The sequence below is a fragment of the Marmota flaviventris genome, chromosome 8 (assembly GCF_047511675.1).
Source record: "Marmota flaviventris isolate mMarFla1 chromosome 8, mMarFla1.hap1, whole genome shotgun sequence".
In the NCBI taxonomy this organism is placed as follows: domain Eukaryota; kingdom Metazoa; phylum Chordata; class Mammalia; order Rodentia; family Sciuridae; genus Marmota; species Marmota flaviventris.
In genome coordinates, this window is record NC_092505.1 from 46,774,560 (window position 1) to 46,795,777 (window position 21,218).

Consider the following 21,218-nt stretch of genomic DNA (forward strand, 5'->3'; position numbering starts at 1 on the left):
TTTTCAGAAGGAATTGATGAAAGATGTGGCTAGAGGCTCCAAGGGAGAATTATTATTGATCATTTCAGGAATTCTGAACATCATGTTTCCCATCTTCATAATAATAATGAATGAATAGCAATGAAGTCATGCCTGTTCCTCCTTGCTGCTACTGAAACACATTCCCAGTGCTCAGAATAGCAGGGGAGTTAAATTTGGACTGAACCAATCAGAACCCTTAATCAGTTTTTCCTGACTGACAGACAGTAAGCCTCATCCAAAGGAGAACCTGTATGGCAGTTGCTATAGGAGATACATATTTTTCCTCTTAAAGGAATGGAGTACAAAACAATTTTAAATCTTGATCTTAGACCCAAAATACTTGGTCTTTCATTTACTGAGGTTTGAGCATATTTAATTTCACAAAGTTTTCTTGCTCTGAGCAGATCCTCCCTTTATCTGTTAGGATTTAACCATGAGATTTCCGTATCTTCATCCAAATATTCTACCTTTGTTCAGAATCCAAGCTTTTGGAGTCACTGAAGTACAGCATCTACTACTGTAGGATAATGATAATAGTCTTCAACGAACATTTATTAAGCTATTATTGTTTTAATACTTAAGCATTAATATAATCAGCTCTCAGAATTCTTCAGTAAGTTAATTCATATAATACACCTTGTAGGGATTACTACCTCCCTATTTCAAAACTGGAGCACACCGCATGAAAGATTAGCCATATTGCCCGAAGTTTATAGCACTAAATGACAAAACCTGGATCAAAACTCAAATAGGTTTAATCCCAGAAGATTCTTTCTAAATCAGTACAGCATCCTGCCTCAGAAATTTGAGTGAAGGAGACAGTTGGCTTTGAAGAAAAAGCTCTAGCAAGAAGATAGCATTGGGATTTGATCTAGACATTAGGATAGTGTGCAGATGGTGAAGAGCTTGTTGATATCTAGCTCTTTCCCTTTTATGGTCACTGCATTGCAAGTAACACTGCTCATCAGCATTCTTTCTGCCCTCACCTGGGTAGGGGCTCTGTGGGTGCTTATTTGTCTGATCCACAGAGCATAATGGCCCCCGAGTTTCACGAATGCTTTGGTTTTCTTTTCCTTGTGTCTAGCGTAAGTTATACTAAAACAGAAGATGAAACAAGAACTCAGATTTTGAGCATCAAGAAAGTTACTCCTGAAGATCTCAAGCGCGACTATGTCTGTCATGCTAGAAATGCCAAAGGGGAAGTTGACAGAGCAGCCAAGGTGAAGCAGAAAGGTAATGGATGCACTCAGCAGATGGATCTGTGAAGTCCAAATGTAACAAGTGGTGAATAGGAAAACGGGAGACACTGAGAGCTCCTAGCATGGCCTCTGACACATAGTAATGAATCAAAGTTTGAATGAGAACTCGAGCAAAATTTCCATCTTTGTGAAGATACTCAAATTATTTTTTTTCTGATTAATGTTAGTACCTTTGTACCCAAATTGTTGCTCCAAAAATCCATACAATCATGAGGCTCAGTTTTATACCTATTCCATCATAAAAAGTGAAAAATAAAGAAAATATTCATAGCTACCAGGATGTAATAAAATTGGTAGAGTCACATGTTGTTTGTGAATTATAATGATACTTTTAGAAATCATTGATAGCAGAGTTCAAGTTTCATAAAGTTGATCATATCTTATGACTTAATGCTTTTGGAGATTTTCCTAAATAAATCACCTAACAAAAAGACAATTAGGTATCTATGAAAATTCATAGAATTATCTATAAAAATGAAACACAAACAGCAAATCTAATTGTGTGCAAGTAGTTAAGGGATAGAGTATTCATTTGCAGAAAAATGTAATTTTAAAATTACCATTTTACATACTATTTGTCAATATTAAAGTAGATTTCATAATGTACCACTAGCTATAACTGCTAAAATGAAAAAAAAATTAACTTAAAATAATGTAAAAATGATTCCTATGTTAATATTACCCTATTTTTACATAATAAATAAAAATTATAAAGCCTTCTTGTGTGAGCTGTTGCTCTAAAACAGGCTGTCGAATATTATTTTGGGGTCTCTCCCTTAATACAGTATCCCAGACAATTAATCCCTTTCAGAATATTTCTCAGTGGTTGAGAGAAAAGAAATGATGTCTTCACATCACACATGCAATGTGGTCATTCAGAAACATCCTGGATCCTACTGTTTGATAAAGCTTATAATATTCATAATAAAAGTGAAAATAAAAATAAAAAAAAACAGCTTATAATTGTTACATTTTGCAGTGGGACTAAATCTTTTTTTTTTTTTTAACTAATGAACAAATGGGATGCACCTGAACACTTCATTACACATGAGATAGAGGCAAAGCCTGAAATGTGTATATCTCTCAAGTCTTACTGGATTTGTTCAGGATAAGTCATTGCTTCTGCTCCTCAGTTGCCTAAAGACTAAAGTACATGATGTTAGCAGTTCTTCAATGTTAAATCCTGAAAGCACTACTAAAAATCATTATGGATTACATCATGCAATGCATTATCTTTTCAGCCTGTTGAGATTGTGATTTCTGTGCATCTTAACTCCGTGACCTTTGAAAAGTCACTGAATCTCTCTGAGTCTCAATTTCTTAATATTTAAAGTAGGCGAATGAGTGCCAATACCTCATCAGGTTGTTTTAAAGTCCTCAAAGCAGGTACTAGTGTATATTTCTGTGTATTAAATGCTCAGTAAACGTTAGCTTTAAGTATTATTTCCACAAGGCTTTCATAGGTGTTACTTGACAAAGGCTTTCAAATAAATATCATAGGTGAGGTTAAGCAGTATCAATCGAGTTATTTTAATTCAGGACTCATAGAGTCTTTAATATATAACATTTGATATGAATATCTGCAGTGGGTTGGATTACTATTGGCAGGATATTTTCAAATATGTTTCCATATTTCTTAATTACGGAGCATTTTATTTGGATTTTTTTCTGAGACTTGTATTCTGGGGAACAATCATGGAGGGTTATATAAATTAATAAGTAATTGTCAAAGCATAGAAACTATATAGAAATAAAGGACAAGTCTGCCCACCATAGTCACTTGAGTAGGTATCCTAACATAGAAGCCCTGCTCTGAATGTAGCATGGACACCATCAGGGTGTGAAAGACGTGTGGACCCACCAGACCAGATGCTCTGTCCTGAAAGGAAAGCCAGACAATGAGCCATTCAGATCTGTACACCAGTGGTACCAGAGGGGTGGTGGCTTTGTTTTACTTAGCTTCTGTTCTGGGCCAGCTAGTGCTCGAATTCAGATATGATATCTGAGCTCACATTCATGCTTTTCATTTATGAATCCTTCTTTGATTCATTAACAAGCAGTCTATGTACTCTATGAAAATGATGAGAGGAAGGGGATTGGATCTAGAATAGGTTTTATTGACAGCATAATTGTATCAATCAGCCAAAGCCAAGTGTTATAGAAGATGGAGCTAATGTAAACATGTGACATGTGCACTTGGTTTATAATAGGAAAGTGCTGGGGACTGACGGATGGTGTATGTTTAATTTTATAAGAACCTGCCAAATCTATTTCCAAAGAGGTGGCATCAATTCCCGCTTCCACTAACAATGCAAGTGCCCTATTTCTTCACTACTTTTGGACCTGTCAAACCTTAAAATTTTAGCCATACCACTGAGTAGTGGTAGGATGTCATTTTTCATTTGTACTTCTCAGAGATTAGTGTCATTAAATACTTTCTATGAGCTTATAGGTCACTACTTACTAGTTATTTCTGTGAAGAAGTGTCCTTTGACATCTTTAGCCCACTTTTTGGTCATTTGTTATTTAATCTAATGTGTTATAGGACATGCACCTATGTGCACACACAACAACACATTCTCAATACAAGTCATTTGTCAAATATGAAACTATTTTCACCTAGTATATGAATTCCTTTTTTCTTTGATAGACATAATTTTTTTAAACAATTATGAAGTTTGTTTTATGAATTTCTTCTATTATGTTTAGTACTTTCTAAGTCTTGTATTACCAGTCTTTGTCCTATATTAACAGTCCTGTATTCCCATGAAAAATTAGATTTTTCTTTATGTAGTTAGGCCTATGATGCATTTCAAATTACGTTTTTATAGTGTGAGGTATATGTTAAAGTCTAGTGTTTTGTTGTTGTTGTTCAAATAGCTGGTTGCTCCATCATTATTATATAGAAAATATTTCCCTTTTTTCCTTGAATTATTTTGGTAACTTGGCCAAAAAATTCCTTTGCCTTAATGACAGCTGGTCTATTTTGGTATCTCCTCTTCTGTTCTATTAACCTGTGCCTCTTTGGTCCAATACCTCTTCATCTTGATTAACATAACTTAAGATATATGTAAGGATTATTATAGAGACCATATGTTTTCATATAGATTTTAGTATCAGCTTGTCAAGATCTATACAAAAGCTTGCTGGAATTTTGTTTTGGACTGTATTAAACATATAAACCAATTTGGGGATAACAGAACACTTAAAAATATGGCATTTTCCCATCTTGAAGATGATGTTTATCTATTACTTTATGTTTGTCTTCATTAATTTCTTTTAGCCTTTTTTTCTGTATTTGAGTGTATGAGTTTTGCACACATAGTATCAAATTTAACTCTCTATATTTTGACTTTTGTGTTGTTCTCACAGTATATTCAAATTCTACTTTACAATTGTTCAATAATAAAACACAGAAGTCCAACTAATTGATTGATCTTGATTTTTTGACCTTCCCACATTCATTAATTATATAGGAAGCTTTTGCTTGTTTGCTTGGTTTGGTTTTGGCTCCTTAAGATCATGTCATCCATAAATAAAAAGAATTTTATGTATTCCTTTCCATACTTTATACCTTTGATTATTTTGCAGTGTATAGTTCTTTTTTTTGGACCGCTCATACATTGATCAGTAAATTATGAGACATGATCGTCTTTGCATTTTTCCCAAATTTAGAGGGCAGGCATTCAATATTATATATTAAATATGATGTTATCTATAGGTTTTACTGTAAATGACTTTTATCTACATAAAGGTAACCTTTTATTTTTAGTTTGCTGAGAGGTTTTATTGTTTGTTTGCTTAATGAGTGTGTTGAATTTTTATTTCCATCTGTTGAGAGATTCATGAGGTTTCTTAATTTTAATCTGTCAGTGTGATAATTTATAATGATTGTTTTGAATTTTTCATCGAATCTTGCATTCTTTGAATAAATCCCCATATCATCACGATTTTTCCCTGTATATTACTAAGACTTGATTTGTTAATGTTTTGTGAAAATATTCATTCATGTTAAAGATTTGTCTTAGTCTTTGTTCATGAGGGATATTGACTTAAATTTTTATCTCTTGTAATGCCTTTTACTAAAATTTAGAAATAGCTTCTTTTGCTATTATCTGATAGCCTGTATATAAAATTGGTATCTATTTCTGGCTCAAGTTTTTAAAAATCTATCATTTTTTATTGATGCATAGCAATTATCCAGAGAGTAGGTTTCATTGTGGCATAGTCATACAAGCACATAACATTTTGATCAATTTCAGTAACTCCCCTTGCCTTCCTCTCTCTTCCCCAATCCCATTCTTTCACTCTACTGATCTCCCTTCTATTTTCATGAGTGTCTCTCTCCTTTCCCTCTTCTCTCTCATTTCAGTTTCCTCCCTAACTTCCACATAAAACAGAAAACATAACAGTCCTTGACTGTCTGAGTGTGGCTTATTAAGCTTAACATGATGCTTCCTAGTTCCATCTATTTTTCTGAAATGACTAATTCCATTCTTCTTTATGGCTGAATAGAATACCATTGTGTGTATATATCACATTGTTTTTATTCTTTTATCTGTTGATGGACACCTAGGCTGGTTCCATGATTTGGCTATTGTGAATTGTGCTGCTATAAACATGGGTATGTATACATTCTCTATAGTATGCTGACTTCAGAGAATACCAAGGAGTGGTATGCTTGGTTCATATGGTGGTTCCATTCCTAGCCCCTTGAGGAACCTCCACACTGATTTCTACAGTGGCTGTATTAATTTACATTTCCACCAATAGTGTATAGTTCCTTTTCCCCCACATTCTCACCAGCATTAATTGTAATTTGTATCTTTGTTTTTTTTTTTTTTTTTTTTCCGGGGGGGAGGTGTAGGGATTGAACTCAAGGGCACTCAACCACTGAGCCACATCCCCAGCCCTATTTTGTATTTTATTTAGAGACAGGATCTCACTGAGTTGCTTAGCACCTTACCATTGCTGAGGCTGGCTTGAAACCTGAGATCCTCCTGTCTCAGCCTCCCAAACTGCTGGGATTACAGGTGTGTGCCACCACGTCTGGCGTAATTTGTATTCTTGATGATTGTCATTCTAACTGGATTGAGATGAATTCTTAATGTAGTATTGATTTGCATTGTCCTAATGGCTGAAGATGGTGAACAAACTTTTTTGGTCTGTTTTTGTTGGCCATTTGTACATCTTCTTTTGAGAAGTATCTGCTTAGTTTATTTTCCCATTTGTTTATTAGGTTTTTTGATTTTTTATATTAAGTTTTTGGAGTTCTTCATATATTCTGGATATTAATCATCGGTTGAAAGTATAACAGACAAAGATTTTATCCCATTCTGTAAGCTGTCTCTTCATTTTCTTATTTCCTTTGGTGTACAGAACTTTTTAATTTGATCAATCCTCTTTGTTAGTTTTTGTTATTATTTCTTGAGCTATTGGAGAAGTATTCAAGAAGTCATTATCTGTGCCTATAACTTGAAGTGTTCCCCTGTGTTTTCTTTTAGTAGTTAAAAGTTTTAGGTCCTATACTTAGGCCTTTGTTGTTTAATTTAATTGTTTTAAATTAATTTTTGTACAGTTTGAGAGTGAGGGATCTGCTTTTATTCTTCTACATATGAATATTCAGTTTTCTCTCCATATTTTTTAAAGAGGCTATCTTTTCTCCTTCATCTGTTTTAGACACCTTTGTCATGAATCAGATGGTTTTAATTGTATAAGTCTTTCTCTGTGTCTTTTATTCTATTCTATTGGTATATATGTCTGTCTTTATGCTAGTACCATGCTGTTTTTGTTACTGCGCCTCTGTAGTATATTTTTCAATTGAATATTGTTAGGCTTCCATAATTATTCTTTTCTTGGTTGGAATTATTTTGGCTATTCTGGATCATTTATTCTTCTGCATGAATTTTAGGACTTTTTTTCTCATTCCTTGAAGAATGTTATTGGTATTTTAGTAGGGATTACATTGAATCTCTAGATTGCATTGGGTGATATGGCCAATTTAACCAATATCCATGAATATTGGAGGCCTTTTCATCTTTTAGTGTCTTCTTCAGAAATTTCTTTCTTCTGTGTTCCATAATGTTCATTGTGTAGGTATTTCTTGGTTAGGTTTATTCCTAGGTATTTTTATTAAGGTTATTGTTTTAATTATTTCTTTGCATTTGTTATTAGCATATAGAAAAGATATTGATTTTTTTTATGTTGATTTTGTATCCTGCTATTTTGCTAAAAGTCTAGTGGAGTCTTCTAAGTATAAGATCATTTCTGAAGCAGGGATAATTGACTTCTTTCTTTCCCACTAGTATCCCTTTTATTTATTTTTTTGTCTTGTTACTTTAGCTAAAATCTCAAATCCTATATTCAATACAATTGGTGAGAGTGGACATCCTCATCCTACTCCTGATTTTAGAATAAGATTTCTCAGTTTTCCCCCTTTCTACATGTAATAGGATTTGGGTGTGTCAGATCTTTCTATACCTAGTTTCTATGGAGCTTTTATCAAAAAAGATTTTTAATTTTGTCAAAGGGTCAAAGGCTTTGTCTGCATCTGTTGAGATTTTCATGTAATTTTTAGCCTCAGTGTTTTTACATGGTCTATTATGTTTATTGATTTGCATTTGTTGAAACTTTATTTCATTCCTGGAATGAAACTAATTTGATTTTGGTATATAATCTTTTGAATGTGTTATTCAATTTTGTTTACAAGTATCTTATTGAGAATTTTTGCATCTGTGTTCATCAAGGACATTGGTCTGTAGTGTTTTTTTTTTGCTATGGTTATTTTGTATACCTTTGTCTTGTTTTGATATCAGGGTGATATTGGCTTTGTGTAATGAATTTGGGTATGTTCTTTTTCTTTTATGGTACTTTTGGGAATTTGTTTTTCAAGAATTTTTTTTTTTCTAATTTACCTAAGTTGTCACATTATTGGCATACAATTTTTGTTGAATCATTTTCTCATTTAATGTCTACAGAATTTTTGGTGTTGTTCCACCATCATTCCTGAAATCAGTAAATTCTGTTTTCATTGTGTTTCAAATGGGTTTCCCAATTTTATTAAATTTTGCAGTGAACAAACAGGTGTTCATTTTTTTCCTATTATGTTTCTTTATGGCATTTCATTATTTTACTCATCTTTATTATTTTCAACTTTTATTACTTTATTTATTTATTTATTTTTAATGCTCAATCTAAATGCCATAAAAAATGTGGTTCAAGGGTTGAAATCAGTGCTCTTTGAATCTTCAATGTCCTTTAAGTCTGAGACTGAGTATTTTATACCTTTACACTCAGATGGCCACAATTCTGACTGTAGTAAAATTGGGTTATTCCACCATATCATGAAAATAATAAGGAAGAAATAGCTTAAATTTCTATTGAAAATTTGTTGAAGGAAACAGAGTTGGGGTGATCAATTATTTCTAAGGCTCTTTATAGCTTGAGATTTCTGTGATTCTATTACTTTATTTTTAATTTGACTTTTTCCATCATTTTAAAATAAAAGCGGAAGTCAATGATTTTAAGTAATCCTTCTTTTCTAATATAAACATTCTGAACTATGAATTTCCCTCATGGGATTTTTTTCAACCAAATTTAAGAAATGTTGAAATTTTATTATTATTCTATACAAAATATTTTCTAATTCTTTTTATTTGTTTTGACCCATGTGTTGCTTAAGCATAAGTTACCTGATTTATACATATGTGGAGGATTTTCTAGATCTTTTAATTATGCTATATGTTAAAATCGATCTGATTGTTAAAATTGACTTAATGTTCTCTCTTGGAAAAATAATTTATAGTATTTCATATGTCATCTAAATTTAGGTAATTAAATTAGCAATGAAGAAGGAAATTCAAGGGAAGGATTTCTCTAACTTAGAACCACCTGAGGAAATTTTATGATGGAGTGGAAAGAATTTTGATTTCAAACACACCTAGGTTCAAGTTTGGGCTCTGGTGCTAGCTATGTTTATAAACTGACCCAAGTGGTCCTTTTCTTATCCTTCAAATACCTGACTCTCAAAGTATCTGTGAAAACTGAGAAAATGGGTAATACATACTTTGCATGGTGCTATAAGCTTGATTTTTAACTTCTAATTTAATTTTGTTGTGACCAAAGACATACTCTGTTTGATTTATTTCCTTTTAAGTTTTGGTACTTTTAAGGCCTCACAGGTTGCCTGTTGCAAATGTTTCACATGCACTTGAAAAGGGCATATATTTCAGTGTATGGTTGTGGTATTCTGTAAGCCTCAACTAAATCAGTTGGTTTTAACATTGTTCATGTCTTCTATTTTCTTGCTATTTTGTTTTCCATCATCCTAGTCATCCAATTGTTGAAAGAGAGGAGGTTGTTAAGATCTTTCTTCTTATTTTTTCCAATTCTTTCCTCCATTTTGCCAGTATTTGTTTTGTGTATTTTTGAACTGTGTTTTTAGGCTCAAACATTTCTCATTAATCTTCCTTGCTTCCTTTCTTTACCCCTTTCTCTCTTTCTGCCCACCCCTCCTCTCTTCTCTTTCCTTATTTAATTATTTATTTATTTTCTCTCCCCACCCCACCCCCTTCTTTTTTTTCCCAAGGTCTCTCTATGTTGCCTAGACTGATCGTAGGCTACCTCTCCCATCTCATCCTCCAGAGTAGCTGAACTACCATGTATCCCCTGCATCCTGGTCAATGTGTCATTCTGATGAATTGACTATTTTAAATTATAAAATAGTCTGTTTTTTCTGTAATACTATAATATTAATTAAGACACTGTAACTTTATTGTAGTTAGTATTTGTATATCTTTTTCCATTTTTTTTTAAGATTTATGCCATTGTCTTTATATTTAATGCATATATTGTAGACACAACATATTATTGGGTCTTGGATTTTTTAACCCAACCTGATAACTTCTGTCCTTTAATTTGAATGTTTAGTCCATATATATCTTTGATACAATTATTTGTTTAGGTTATGGGATTTGAATCCAGGGGTGCTTTACAACTGAGCTAAACCCCCAGTCCTTTTTAGTTTTTTATTTTGACAGAGAGTCTTGCTAAATTGTTTATTGTTCACTAAATTTCTGAGACTGGCTTCAAACTCATGATCCTCCTGCCTCAACCTCCTAAGTCACTGGGATTACAGGCAATTTTAAATTGGCTTTATTTAATTCTATCATCTTGCTTTGTGTTCTCTACCTTTTTCATCTACTCTTTGTTTTATGTACTTTCCTACCTTCTTTTTGATTAATTGGTAATTTCTTAGAATTCTACTTTATCACCTTTTCCTCCTGTTTCTTCTACCTCTTTTTATTGTTTTTATTTGTTTGTTTTGTTGCTTGTTTTTAGTTTTTCCTCTAGAATTTGCAATAATTATTTTGAACTAATTGGATATTACTTTATGAAATCCTTGCAATTGCATACTTCCATTCCTTTTCTCCTGTTCATTATGTTATATATGCAAAAAATATTAGTTTTGCATGTATTATGAAATGCCATAATGTATTGTTATGATTTTTCCTTTAAATGATTATCATTTAGTTAAATTAAGTGAGATAACTAGCACTTTATTTGCATATTTTCCATTTCTGGCACTATATTCATTCTTGCAACATTTTAGTCTTCAGAACTATTTAATATTTCTGATGGTTCACATCTGCTGGTGATACAACCTCTCAGTTTTGTTTTACTCTGAAAATGTCTTATTTCATCTTTTTTATATTTCAATATAAAGTTTTCAAATGCATGTAAGATTTAAAAGAATTATACAGTGAGGATATACCCTACCTACATTCTACCATTAAGGTTTTGCTATTTTGTTTTTTTCATTTATCTAGTCACTCATTTTCCCATTTATTGATTCATCTTATTTTTGATACCTTATAAAGCAGTGTCAATATCAGTTAAGTTATTGCCTAAATGTTTAAGTATCTTACCATTATTGAGATTTTAAAAATTTATTTATGATTCCTTTTTTTGGTAAAACCTACAGTAAGAAATTGCATAACTCAGCATATCATTTGATAAATTTTGAGAAATGAATATATCTGTGTAGCCTAATACACTATCATGATATAGAATATTACCATCACCCAGAGAATAATTCCCTGATCCTTCCCCTAATGGGTTTATTCCTACTTCCTCTACCTCTCCACACTTGGTAAGATGATTGGTTTGAATTTCTTTCTGAGAAGATTGTTTTTTCCTCTTCTTGAACTGTATGTTTGTGGGCCCATACAGGATTCACCATTGTACAAGTGTTCTTTAATTCAGCAACTGTTCTTGATATACACCCACACTGTTGTGCTTAGTAGTCATTTGGTTCTTTTGTTTGCCAAGGAGTAATTTTTCAAAAGAATGTATTGCAATTTTTTTTAATTCATTCTCTGGATGGTGGACATCTGGGTGTTTTCCGGTTTGGGGGTCTTTTAAATAATGCTTCTGTGAACATTCTTATTCATGTCTCTTTATGGACTTATTTTGCTTTTCTGAGGTGAATACCCATGACTAGAATCACTGCTTAATTTTATCAGAAACTGTTAGACATTTCTTCTTAAGTGGCTGTATCATTTGTATACCACCACCCAGAGCGTATGCAAATCTTCACCATTTGGTGTTCTTAACTTCAGCTCTAATGGTGAGTGTGCCTTATTATAATTTTATTTTTATTTCCCTCATGACTAAATACTGAGAACTTTTTCCTGTGCTTATTAACCATCTGTAAGTGTTCTGTGATATGACAGTTTAAATGTTTGTATCCATTTTACAAGTGGTGAATTGTGCTTTCATGATTGAATTGTAGGCGTTCTTTATCTGCCCTGGATAACACTCCTTTGTCACATACATGTTTTTCAAATACTTTCCCATTCTGTCACATGCCAGTCTGTTTACTAGTGTTTTTTTTTTTTTAATATTTATTTTTTAGGTGTAGATGGACACAACACAATGCTGAACCCGGGTCCTGCCCATGCTAGGCAAGTGCTGTACCACTGAGCCACAATCCCAGCCCCTTTATACTAGTGTTTTAAATTGATAGAGGCTCTTACTTTTGATGAGGTGTTTTTAATTACTTTTACTTTAATGCTTATTGCTTCATCTGTCTTAAGAGAGCTCTGCACACTTCAGCCATGAAGTTTCACCTTTTGTGTAGGTCCATGATCTACCTCTAATTATAAGTTTTTAAATAAATGATATGAAGTAGGAATTGAAGTTTAATTTTTTTTCATATGAATAGCCAGTGATTCTGGTACTTTTATTAGTATTTTCACTAGATATGTAATTTTGTGTTGAAAGATTTTCTTTTTGTATTTTAGCTCTTTAAAGATGCCCTTCATTTTTTTCCTGCAGAAAATTATTTATAATGTGAATCGGCAGCTTTTAAAATTATTATTGTTCTTTTTATATATGTCTCATTTAATTGTGGTACTGTGGATTGAACTCAAGGTGCTATACTACTGAGCTACACTCACAGCCCTTTCTATTTTTAAGACATTGTCTCATTAAGTTTCCCAGACTGGCCTCAAACTTGTGATCTTCCTGCCTCAGCGACCCATGTAGCCAGGATAGCAATCATGCACTGCTATGTCCTGCTCTCATTTCTTTTTCTTTTGGGAGATTTTGAGGTTTTTCTCATCATCACTTTGTTTTGAACAATTGAACTATGAGAGGCTTAGGTATGGATGTATTCATATGTATCTTAGTTTATTAAACTTATTGGTTCTCTAAGTTTATATTTATTATTAAATCAAAAAATTTTCAGCCTTTGTTTCTTCAAATATATTTTCCTATAAATCATAGTATTTTCACTTTCTTTAGTCTTGCAGTAAAATTTATGATACACAACTCAGTAGTTCCCCCTCAGGTAACCAAGTTTCTCATTTAATTTCATTCCTTTTAAAATCTGAGTTTGGATAGTTTCTAGTGACTACTAATAATTTCTTTTGTGACATCTAAGTTGTAGCATTTTTAATTTCAGAAATGCATATTTCCATTTCTCTATTGTAATATTGATATTTCCTATTCTTGCATCATGATAGTCAAGATACCTCTTGCTTTTAATTCAGCAGACAAATTTTAATATACATTTCAATGTACTTACTGGCAATTGCAGTATCTTTGCCAATTTTGGTTCTATTTATACTGGATGATTTTTTTTTCTGAATATGGATCACATATTTTTCTCTTTATCCTATTATTTTTTGTCATGTAGTGGACATTTTAGATACTGTATCACTGAACCTCTGGGTTTTATTAGAATGTTGAATTTTGTTCTAGCAGGTAGTTAATTAGCTTGCATAGGCATTTGCATATTTATTTGTCTTAAGTCACTTTCCATATCTGCATTAGAATAGTCAAAAAATAAATAGCCTTTTCTATAGGGCTGCATGGGACCTACTTCTAAGGCTCAGCCTTCTGTGGCATCTTTGTAGCTAAATGAAGTTTCTGACCTCTAAGTGGCCTAAACTCAGCTCTTGTCCAGCTCTACAGAGCTCCAGGTATTGTGCAGTTTCTAGCTGCTTTTTGCCTGACCATGTAAAGTACCACCCTAAATATGCTTCGCTTTGATTTGGCCAAAGACTCAAGGTAACCCCATGTATTTGCTAGAGTTACTTTTCTACTCTACTCCATTGCTAGTGTTCTCTTCTATCTGGTACTCAGGCCTATAAATACATGCCAACTACTCTTGAACTCTAATTTCTTTGAATTCAGTGCAACCTCTGCCCTCTTTTGGCTTTCCTCTATCTGTGCCACAACCCAGTTGTGAGTTCAGGATCCCAAACTCAGGTTGTTAATCCTGCTGCAGGTACAGCCTGGGACACAGCATATGAAATGATTATCAGGTACTCTACTACTTGCTTCATGAATAGTGGCCTATTAAAAGAAGAAAACTTAAAAGAAGATTAAGCCCGTGACCAGGCTTAATCTTGTTTTGACCCTTTTCCCCATAGATTGCACTCATGTGCTATTAGTTGTCCTATTATGAAAAAACCTTTTGTTTTGTATAAGGAAGGCAATTCTACTATCAATTACTCCTCAAAGGACAGAAGCTGAAGTTCAAAATACGTAAACTTTAACACACTGCAATAGCCAAATCAAGTCCATCTTAAGTCTTTGCTTTACCATTATTTAAATAGAGAATTCTCTGTTTGCAATTGAGGAAAAAAATGGTCATTACCAGTTCCAAAAATTATCAAGAAGTTCCATAAATTTATCAAAGTGTGACCACAGATTCTGTGGTCCCTTGGAATCTGAGTAGGTGGCATTTGCTTGAAGGACTCAATAGATAGCAAGTTTCCAATTACAATAAGGATGAAATTTTGAGTTTTGAGACATTTTTTTTTACTGTAGAATTGCAAAATGAATGGAGGAAATTTGAATTCAGGAATAACAAGAAGCAAATGGCTACATCCTGAGTTAGATTATTATTGAAATCAACGAGGGAAGCAGTTCAGGAGTCCAATTTGGCCAAATTTCATCACCCCTTTCTGATTGGAAACCCTTTGGTCTGAGAGTGCATAAGGGTAAAATAATTATGTCAAAATGCCAGAGGTTGCAGCTGGGGCAGATAGAACATGTGAGCAGAGGGTCACCCTTTCCCAGTAAACCAGCACAGCTCCACATGAAAACCTTGTAGGGCATCCCTTGCACCTGACCCAAGCCATTTAGAAAATCAGGCTGATGGGGAATATTTTAAGAGTTCAATTAGTTAAGTAGCATTAGGGTCTCCTTTTTAGCAAGATGGCTACACAAAATTATTCATAAATATGACACTTGTGATTGTGTGACACAAAACAAAATTTAAAGGCTCATTAGAAAAAAATAGATAGTAGTAAAATGAATGCGATAGAAATTTAAGAGGGTAATTGATCTTTTGGTCATTAAGCAAGACCTCAATTGACGGTTAGAAAAATCCATTTCAGGTAAGTGTAGCTAGTGACCTTTCCTCCTCCTCCCCCCATTTTGCCTGGATGGACATTTTAGAGAGCCAAAATAACTCAGCAAATAATGCAAATAACAGTGGGACCTACCCTGGTGTGCTATTAACATAACACGTACTCGGAAATATCAAGGACACAACAATTTTTGTGCCAGCTACCTGAATTAATCTTAGCAAATCCTCAGTAACAATACTTCTGGCATTTTATGGTGGGATTTTCTTCTTTTAATAGGCCACTATTCATGAAGCAAGTACTAGAGTACCTGATAATCATTTCATATGCTGTGTCCCAGGCTGTACCTGCAGCAGGATTAACAACCTGAGTTTGGGATCCTGAACTCGAAACTCTACAATTGGCCCTTTAATTAGAAAAGTTTGGATTCAATTCCACTGATTACCATTTTTTTTCTGTTTTGCATAGAAAACTGTTTAGAAAGGAATCTCTCCCCCTTATATATGACCAATAATTTAACTCATGGCAATATTAGGCAAAGATCCCTGCACTTTGAATTGAGAGTTGCTCCATGGTGATCTTGGGGCACTCAACCATGGACCCACATCCCCAGCCCTCTTTTGTATTTTATTTGGAGACAGGGTCTCACTGAGTTGCTTAGCCTCACTTTTTGCTGGGGCTGGCTTTGAATTCATGGCTCACAGAAGTGTTCCCTCACTACAATGACTAATAGACCTCCCTTGCCCCAGCCTCATTCCCTGGTCAACTCTATCACATACCATTTTTTTTTTTCTTTTTGGCATTGATCAGTACTCAAAATTAATGCAGATTTATTTCCTTTTATTTTATTTCCTTTTTGCTTTTCTGCATTAGGACATTATCTCCCAAAGTACAGAGATCTTCTTCTCTTATCCACCATTCTGTCCCCCAAAGGCTGTGGCAAACAGTACATGTTAATAAGTAACCATCAAATCAACAATTACCTAAGTTAAGCCCTCCTGCTTCAGATTTAGCAAATGTTCCATTCCTTCCTCAGACTCTTTAGCTAGTTACGACAAGCAACCAAAGGGAAGTTTCTGATACATAGTACAGTGTGAGAATTACCCAACCCAGATGCCCTTCAATAGATGAATGGATAAAAAAAAATGTGGCATTTGTACACCATGGAGTATTACGCAGCACTAAAAAATGACAAAATCATGGAATTTGCAGGGAAATGGATGGCACTAGAGCAGATTATGCTTAGTGAAGCTAGCCAATCCCTAAAAAAACAAATACCAAATGTCTTCGTTGATATAATGAGAGCAACTAAGAACAGAGCAGGGAGGAAGAGCAGGAAGAAAAGATTAACATTAAACAGAGACATGAGGTGGGAGGGAAAGGGAGAGAAAAGGGAAATTGCATGGTAATGGAGGGAGACCCTCATTGTTATACAAAATTACATTAAGAGGTTGTGAGGGGAATGGGAAAATAAACAAGGAGAGAAATGAATTACAGTAGATGGGGTAGAGAGAGAGATGGGAGGGGAGGGGAGGGGGGATAGTAGAGGATAGGAAAGGTAGCAGAATACAACAGTTACTAATAGGGCATTATGTAAAAATGTGGATGTATAACCGATGTGATTCTGCAATCTGTATTTGGGGTAAAATTGGGAGTTCATAACCAACTTGAATCTAATGTATGAAATATGTCAAGAGCTTTGTAATGTTTTGAACAACCAATAAAAAATAAATAAATATCTAAATGGGATAGATGAAAAGATGGTCCCCACCTGGAAAACAGGGAATGTACAGATTAGGGGAAGTGAGAGGGAGTGGAGAAGCAGGCCTATAAGATAAATCACATTATATAAATAAAAACACTGTAAAAAATTATAAATAGGGAAGAGTGGAGATTTCTACAGGCAGAGCTCAGCTTGAAAAAAAGGGTTTTATCTTTCAAAAAAAATGGCATTTTGAACATTGACCTTGAAAACTAAAACAGGGAAAGCACTGTTCCAACCAGAAATTCTTGCATGATCAAGGCATGATGTGACATCTTCTTGAGTTTTGTGAGGAAAGGGCAGTGGTCAACAAGACAGGAACGTTGTCTGCTGTGACCAGTGATTCAGTTCTAAAAGACTTGGTTTCCAGGGCTGATGAGTTAGAACCAGTTTTACATTAATTGGGAATTATCTCACTCTATTTCTTATTTAAAAAAAAAAAAAAAGCAGGCATGGTGTCTATGACATAAAAGTAAGTAGGTTATGTGGAAATCTGTCCATAACCACGTATTGCAAGTCAGTCTTCACAGTGTGTATCCCAGAACTGTGGACATGGATAAAAGCCCTCTGTTTCTGCCAACTGAAAATAAGATTTTTGAAGCCTCTTTGCAAATAAAGGAAAAGGAACTAAATTCCTTCTCTGTGACAGTCTACCAATATCATGGGCTTCTCCAGGTAGGATATTTAAGACTCCATTCCAGAGATAACCTATCAGAGGTTCAAAAATGTTTTGAGGTGATGTATGGGTCAGATTGTGAGTTTAATTAGATAGCTTTCTGAATCCTGCCCAATGTTAAGATTCTGTTTTAGTTGTATATCATCAAAGTTCAAATCAACTGATAGCTAAAAGCACCTTCTATGCTACAAACAAAACACAGTAAAATGAATATGAGACAATCTAGTATTATGAAATAGAGTCTAAAGTCTACAGTGTTATCTCTGTTTATTCAAACATGTAAGTCAGGTGCAGGGTTTAGCCGCTGGGCTTATCCAGCTTTGCAACATGATGGGCCACTGTGATCACCACATAGAAATTCCTTCTGGTTTGTTATTTATTCCAGTGGTAGCTCCAAGATACACAGTAGAGCTGGCATGTGGTTTTGGAGCCACGGTCCTGCTGGTGGTGATTCTCATTGTTGTTTACCACGTCTACTGGCTGGAGATGGTCCTCTTCTACCGGGCTCATTTTGGAACAGATGAGACCATTCTAGGTAAGTGATGAAGGTTTGATGTAAACCTTTTCTATTGTCCTCTTTAGAAAACATATTCATTTGATAAAACCTAGGCTAACTAGACGATTTAAGCACATTACAATGTATTTCAGTCTTTACTATTAAAAAGTCTTTCCAATGTGTAGTATTCTCCTTTCTTAGATCAATATGTGATTTAGTGTGAGATCAGTAATGTCCAAATAGGAAGTATAAAGCGGGCCACATAGGAGATTAAAAATATTCTAGTGGCCAAATTAGAAAAAGTAAAAAGAAACAAGTAAAAATCATGCTTAGACTCAGTGTGTTCATATTATTTCAGCATGTAATTGATACATGTTTGAGATATTTGGCATTTTTTTACACTAAAATTTCAAAATTCAGAATGTGTTATATTTTACACTCATAACATATTTCAGTTTAGACCAGATGCATTTCAAGTGACCAATAGAAATGTGATTCTTGGCTACTGTGTTGGGTTGTCCAGGTCCACACTCTGTACTCAAGGGTGATCCATGCACCAGCAGCATCAGAATCACCTGAGAGCCTATTAGAAAGAGACTCATAGTCCTAACCCTTATAGAATCAGAATCTACATTCTAATAACACTCCCAAATGATTTGTATACACATTAAAATTTAAGGAGCACTGCTCCATTGCAAAAACTTTGCCCAGAAATAAGAATGAAACATTTAAACATGCAGATACTTAGGTCCACCCCATGAGGATTCTAATTTGACAGGCTTTTGGAAGAGGCACATAATTTGCATTTCAATGACTCATTATTTTTATAATTATACAACTTTGGGAAAGATTAATCCTTGAATCTAAATATATTTTTAATTATAGTTCGTTTCAGGTATATTTTGGACAGTTTCAAAGAGTTTCAATTCATAACTCTAATATATAAATGAATGATGTATCAAGAAAAGGAGTAGAAATTCTCTACATTAATTAACTTCTGGCACCTACAATTTATGTCCATGTTATGTTTTAATCTACAGTTGAATAGGCTAAACCTTTCTCTTTCTCCACCATAGACTCAACTAACTAAGATGTAAATAGAAGACACATTGAATAAAAATTTAAATTCAAGTAGCTATTTTGCCTGGGAAGTACCACATGGAAAATCACATTAGCATCTATCACATAATGTATACATGCAAAAATAAAAATGTCCCACATGCAGAAGTTAGATTTAAGAAAAAAGGTCTTACTTTTGATAAACTTTTCTAACTGATATGGGATCTGTGTTCCTTTTGCTAGATGGGAAGGAGTATGATATTTATGTATCCTACGCAAGGAATGCTGAAGAAGAGGAATTTGTGTTATTGACCCTCCGTGGAGTTTTGGAGAATGAATTTGGATACAAATTGTGCATCTTTGACCGAGACAGTCTGCCTGGGGGAAGTAGGTATTTCACAGGAGTACAAATGATGTTACCCTTGAAAGGCAAAGGGATTCTTAGCTTTAGATTGTGTGTGAGAGTCATAGTTCTGTATTGGATATTTAATGTCCAATTCCTTGATATAATAGCGATTTCTCCAGAAATAATACTATATTGTAAGATTTACACTATTCAACTCGTTTAGGGTATTAAAAATATTTTTCCTGGTTATCTTTAACAACTCCATTTCAGAAACATAGATCCACAGTGGAGTTAAACTATATCAAAGTGCCATAGCTTTAAAAGTCCTTTAAATTCATATTTAGATTTTTAGAAAGTTTATACAAATCTGCATTGGTTTTCTAAGAATGTTTTGTTTTTGTTTTTTTACAAAGACTGAGTAAAATTAAAATGTTGTTTTTATAAAGATTGAGGCTTAGTTTTACTAAGACTGAGTTACAGATTAGGGTGCATAGAATTTTCCCTTCTTTTGTTCACTGACAATAGAATATTTCCCTTTGGCACTTGGCCATTTCCTTTCCTTTGCTTTTGCTTTCTAGCAAACTTGTACTACTCAAATTCTTTTTTTTTCCTTGGGTCTGCTTCTGTTTTATCAGCTTATACATTTGAGATTTATTTTAAAAATTTACAAGGTATTCTAGCAGGTTTAAAAAAGAAAAGCAGAGATTGCTGAATGTCTTAAAGCAAAAGTATCTTTTCAAGGCTAAACTGTAAAACACAAAGCAGTGGTTCACCTGTGTCTTTGTAAAAAACACAAAGTAACATTTATAAACTAAACTCCCTACCTTTGAAATTCACTTGCACTGTCTCTAATCTTAAGCATGACAAACTAATTTTCTTCTTAGAAGATCCTGTTTACCTTAATCATTTGTTTAACATGTTTTTGAAAGATGTTATGTAAATCATTGAGACATAAGATAGGCTTAAATATTTTTCTCATTTTGAATTAAATAGATCTGCTATCTTATTTACCTAATCATCATACAAAAGCTTATCATATTTGCCTTCAGAAGATATCTCTTTCAGTATAACTTTGCCAGGAAATGATAAAATAATCATATGGTTAAAGGATAAATTCTGTTCATTTTAATACTTAATTCCCCCATATCACACTCATCCATTTATCCTTTCATCAGCCATTCCATCAATAATTTCTGTGTGAAAAGTTAAAGAAAAATATACATATATAACTGGGTAAGACCTTCCAATAGGGGTTGATAGTTCTTGGGAGAATTCAAGCTTTCTCTTATTACTCTTGCATCTTTCTTCTGATAGATTCTTGTGTCATTTTGTATCCCCCCTGCTGCTCTTGCCCAATTCACTTTGCCTCTGGGTCTCTTTCTATGCTTACATATGGTCAGCCTCTAGTTGAGCTTCTTGGAGCAGACAGATATTTATTCCTAAATGCTCCTCCAGGTTGCACATGCTAGATTCTAATTGCCTATCTTTACCTATTATTTCTGAACTCACAAAGATTAAGCATCGAAAAGACTGCATAGGGGAGCCTGGTGAGCCAGGGCGTACATTTCCATAACATCAGTGCATCACCTGAAGTTGGCAACTATCCCTGCCCTTGTAAAGGATTATATAGCCCTCCCTAAGCATCTGTAAGGTGATAGATTAGTTTCAAGAATTTACTGAGAGGAATTAATCAGAGCCCCTTACTGCAGAATAAAATTA

At 33.9% G+C, this 21,218-nt stretch overlaps 1 protein-coding gene across 2 annotated transcripts in view; it reads left to right on the forward strand.

Annotated features, from left to right (window-relative positions):
- Positions 1 to 21,218, forward strand: part of Il1rap (interleukin 1 receptor accessory protein) — a 132,973-nt gene that overhangs the window by 103,131 nt on the left and 8,624 nt on the right. For both annotated transcript variants that reach the window (XM_071615194.1, XM_071615195.1), the window contains exons 8-10: positions 1,106 to 1,254; positions 17,984 to 18,133; positions 19,397 to 19,540. In XM_071615194.1, coding sequence (XP_071471295.1) covers positions 1,106 to 1,254; positions 17,984 to 18,133; positions 19,397 to 19,540 — 443 coding nt within the window. The remainder of the gene's footprint in view (positions 1 to 1,105; positions 1,255 to 17,983; positions 18,134 to 19,396; positions 19,541 to 21,218) is intronic.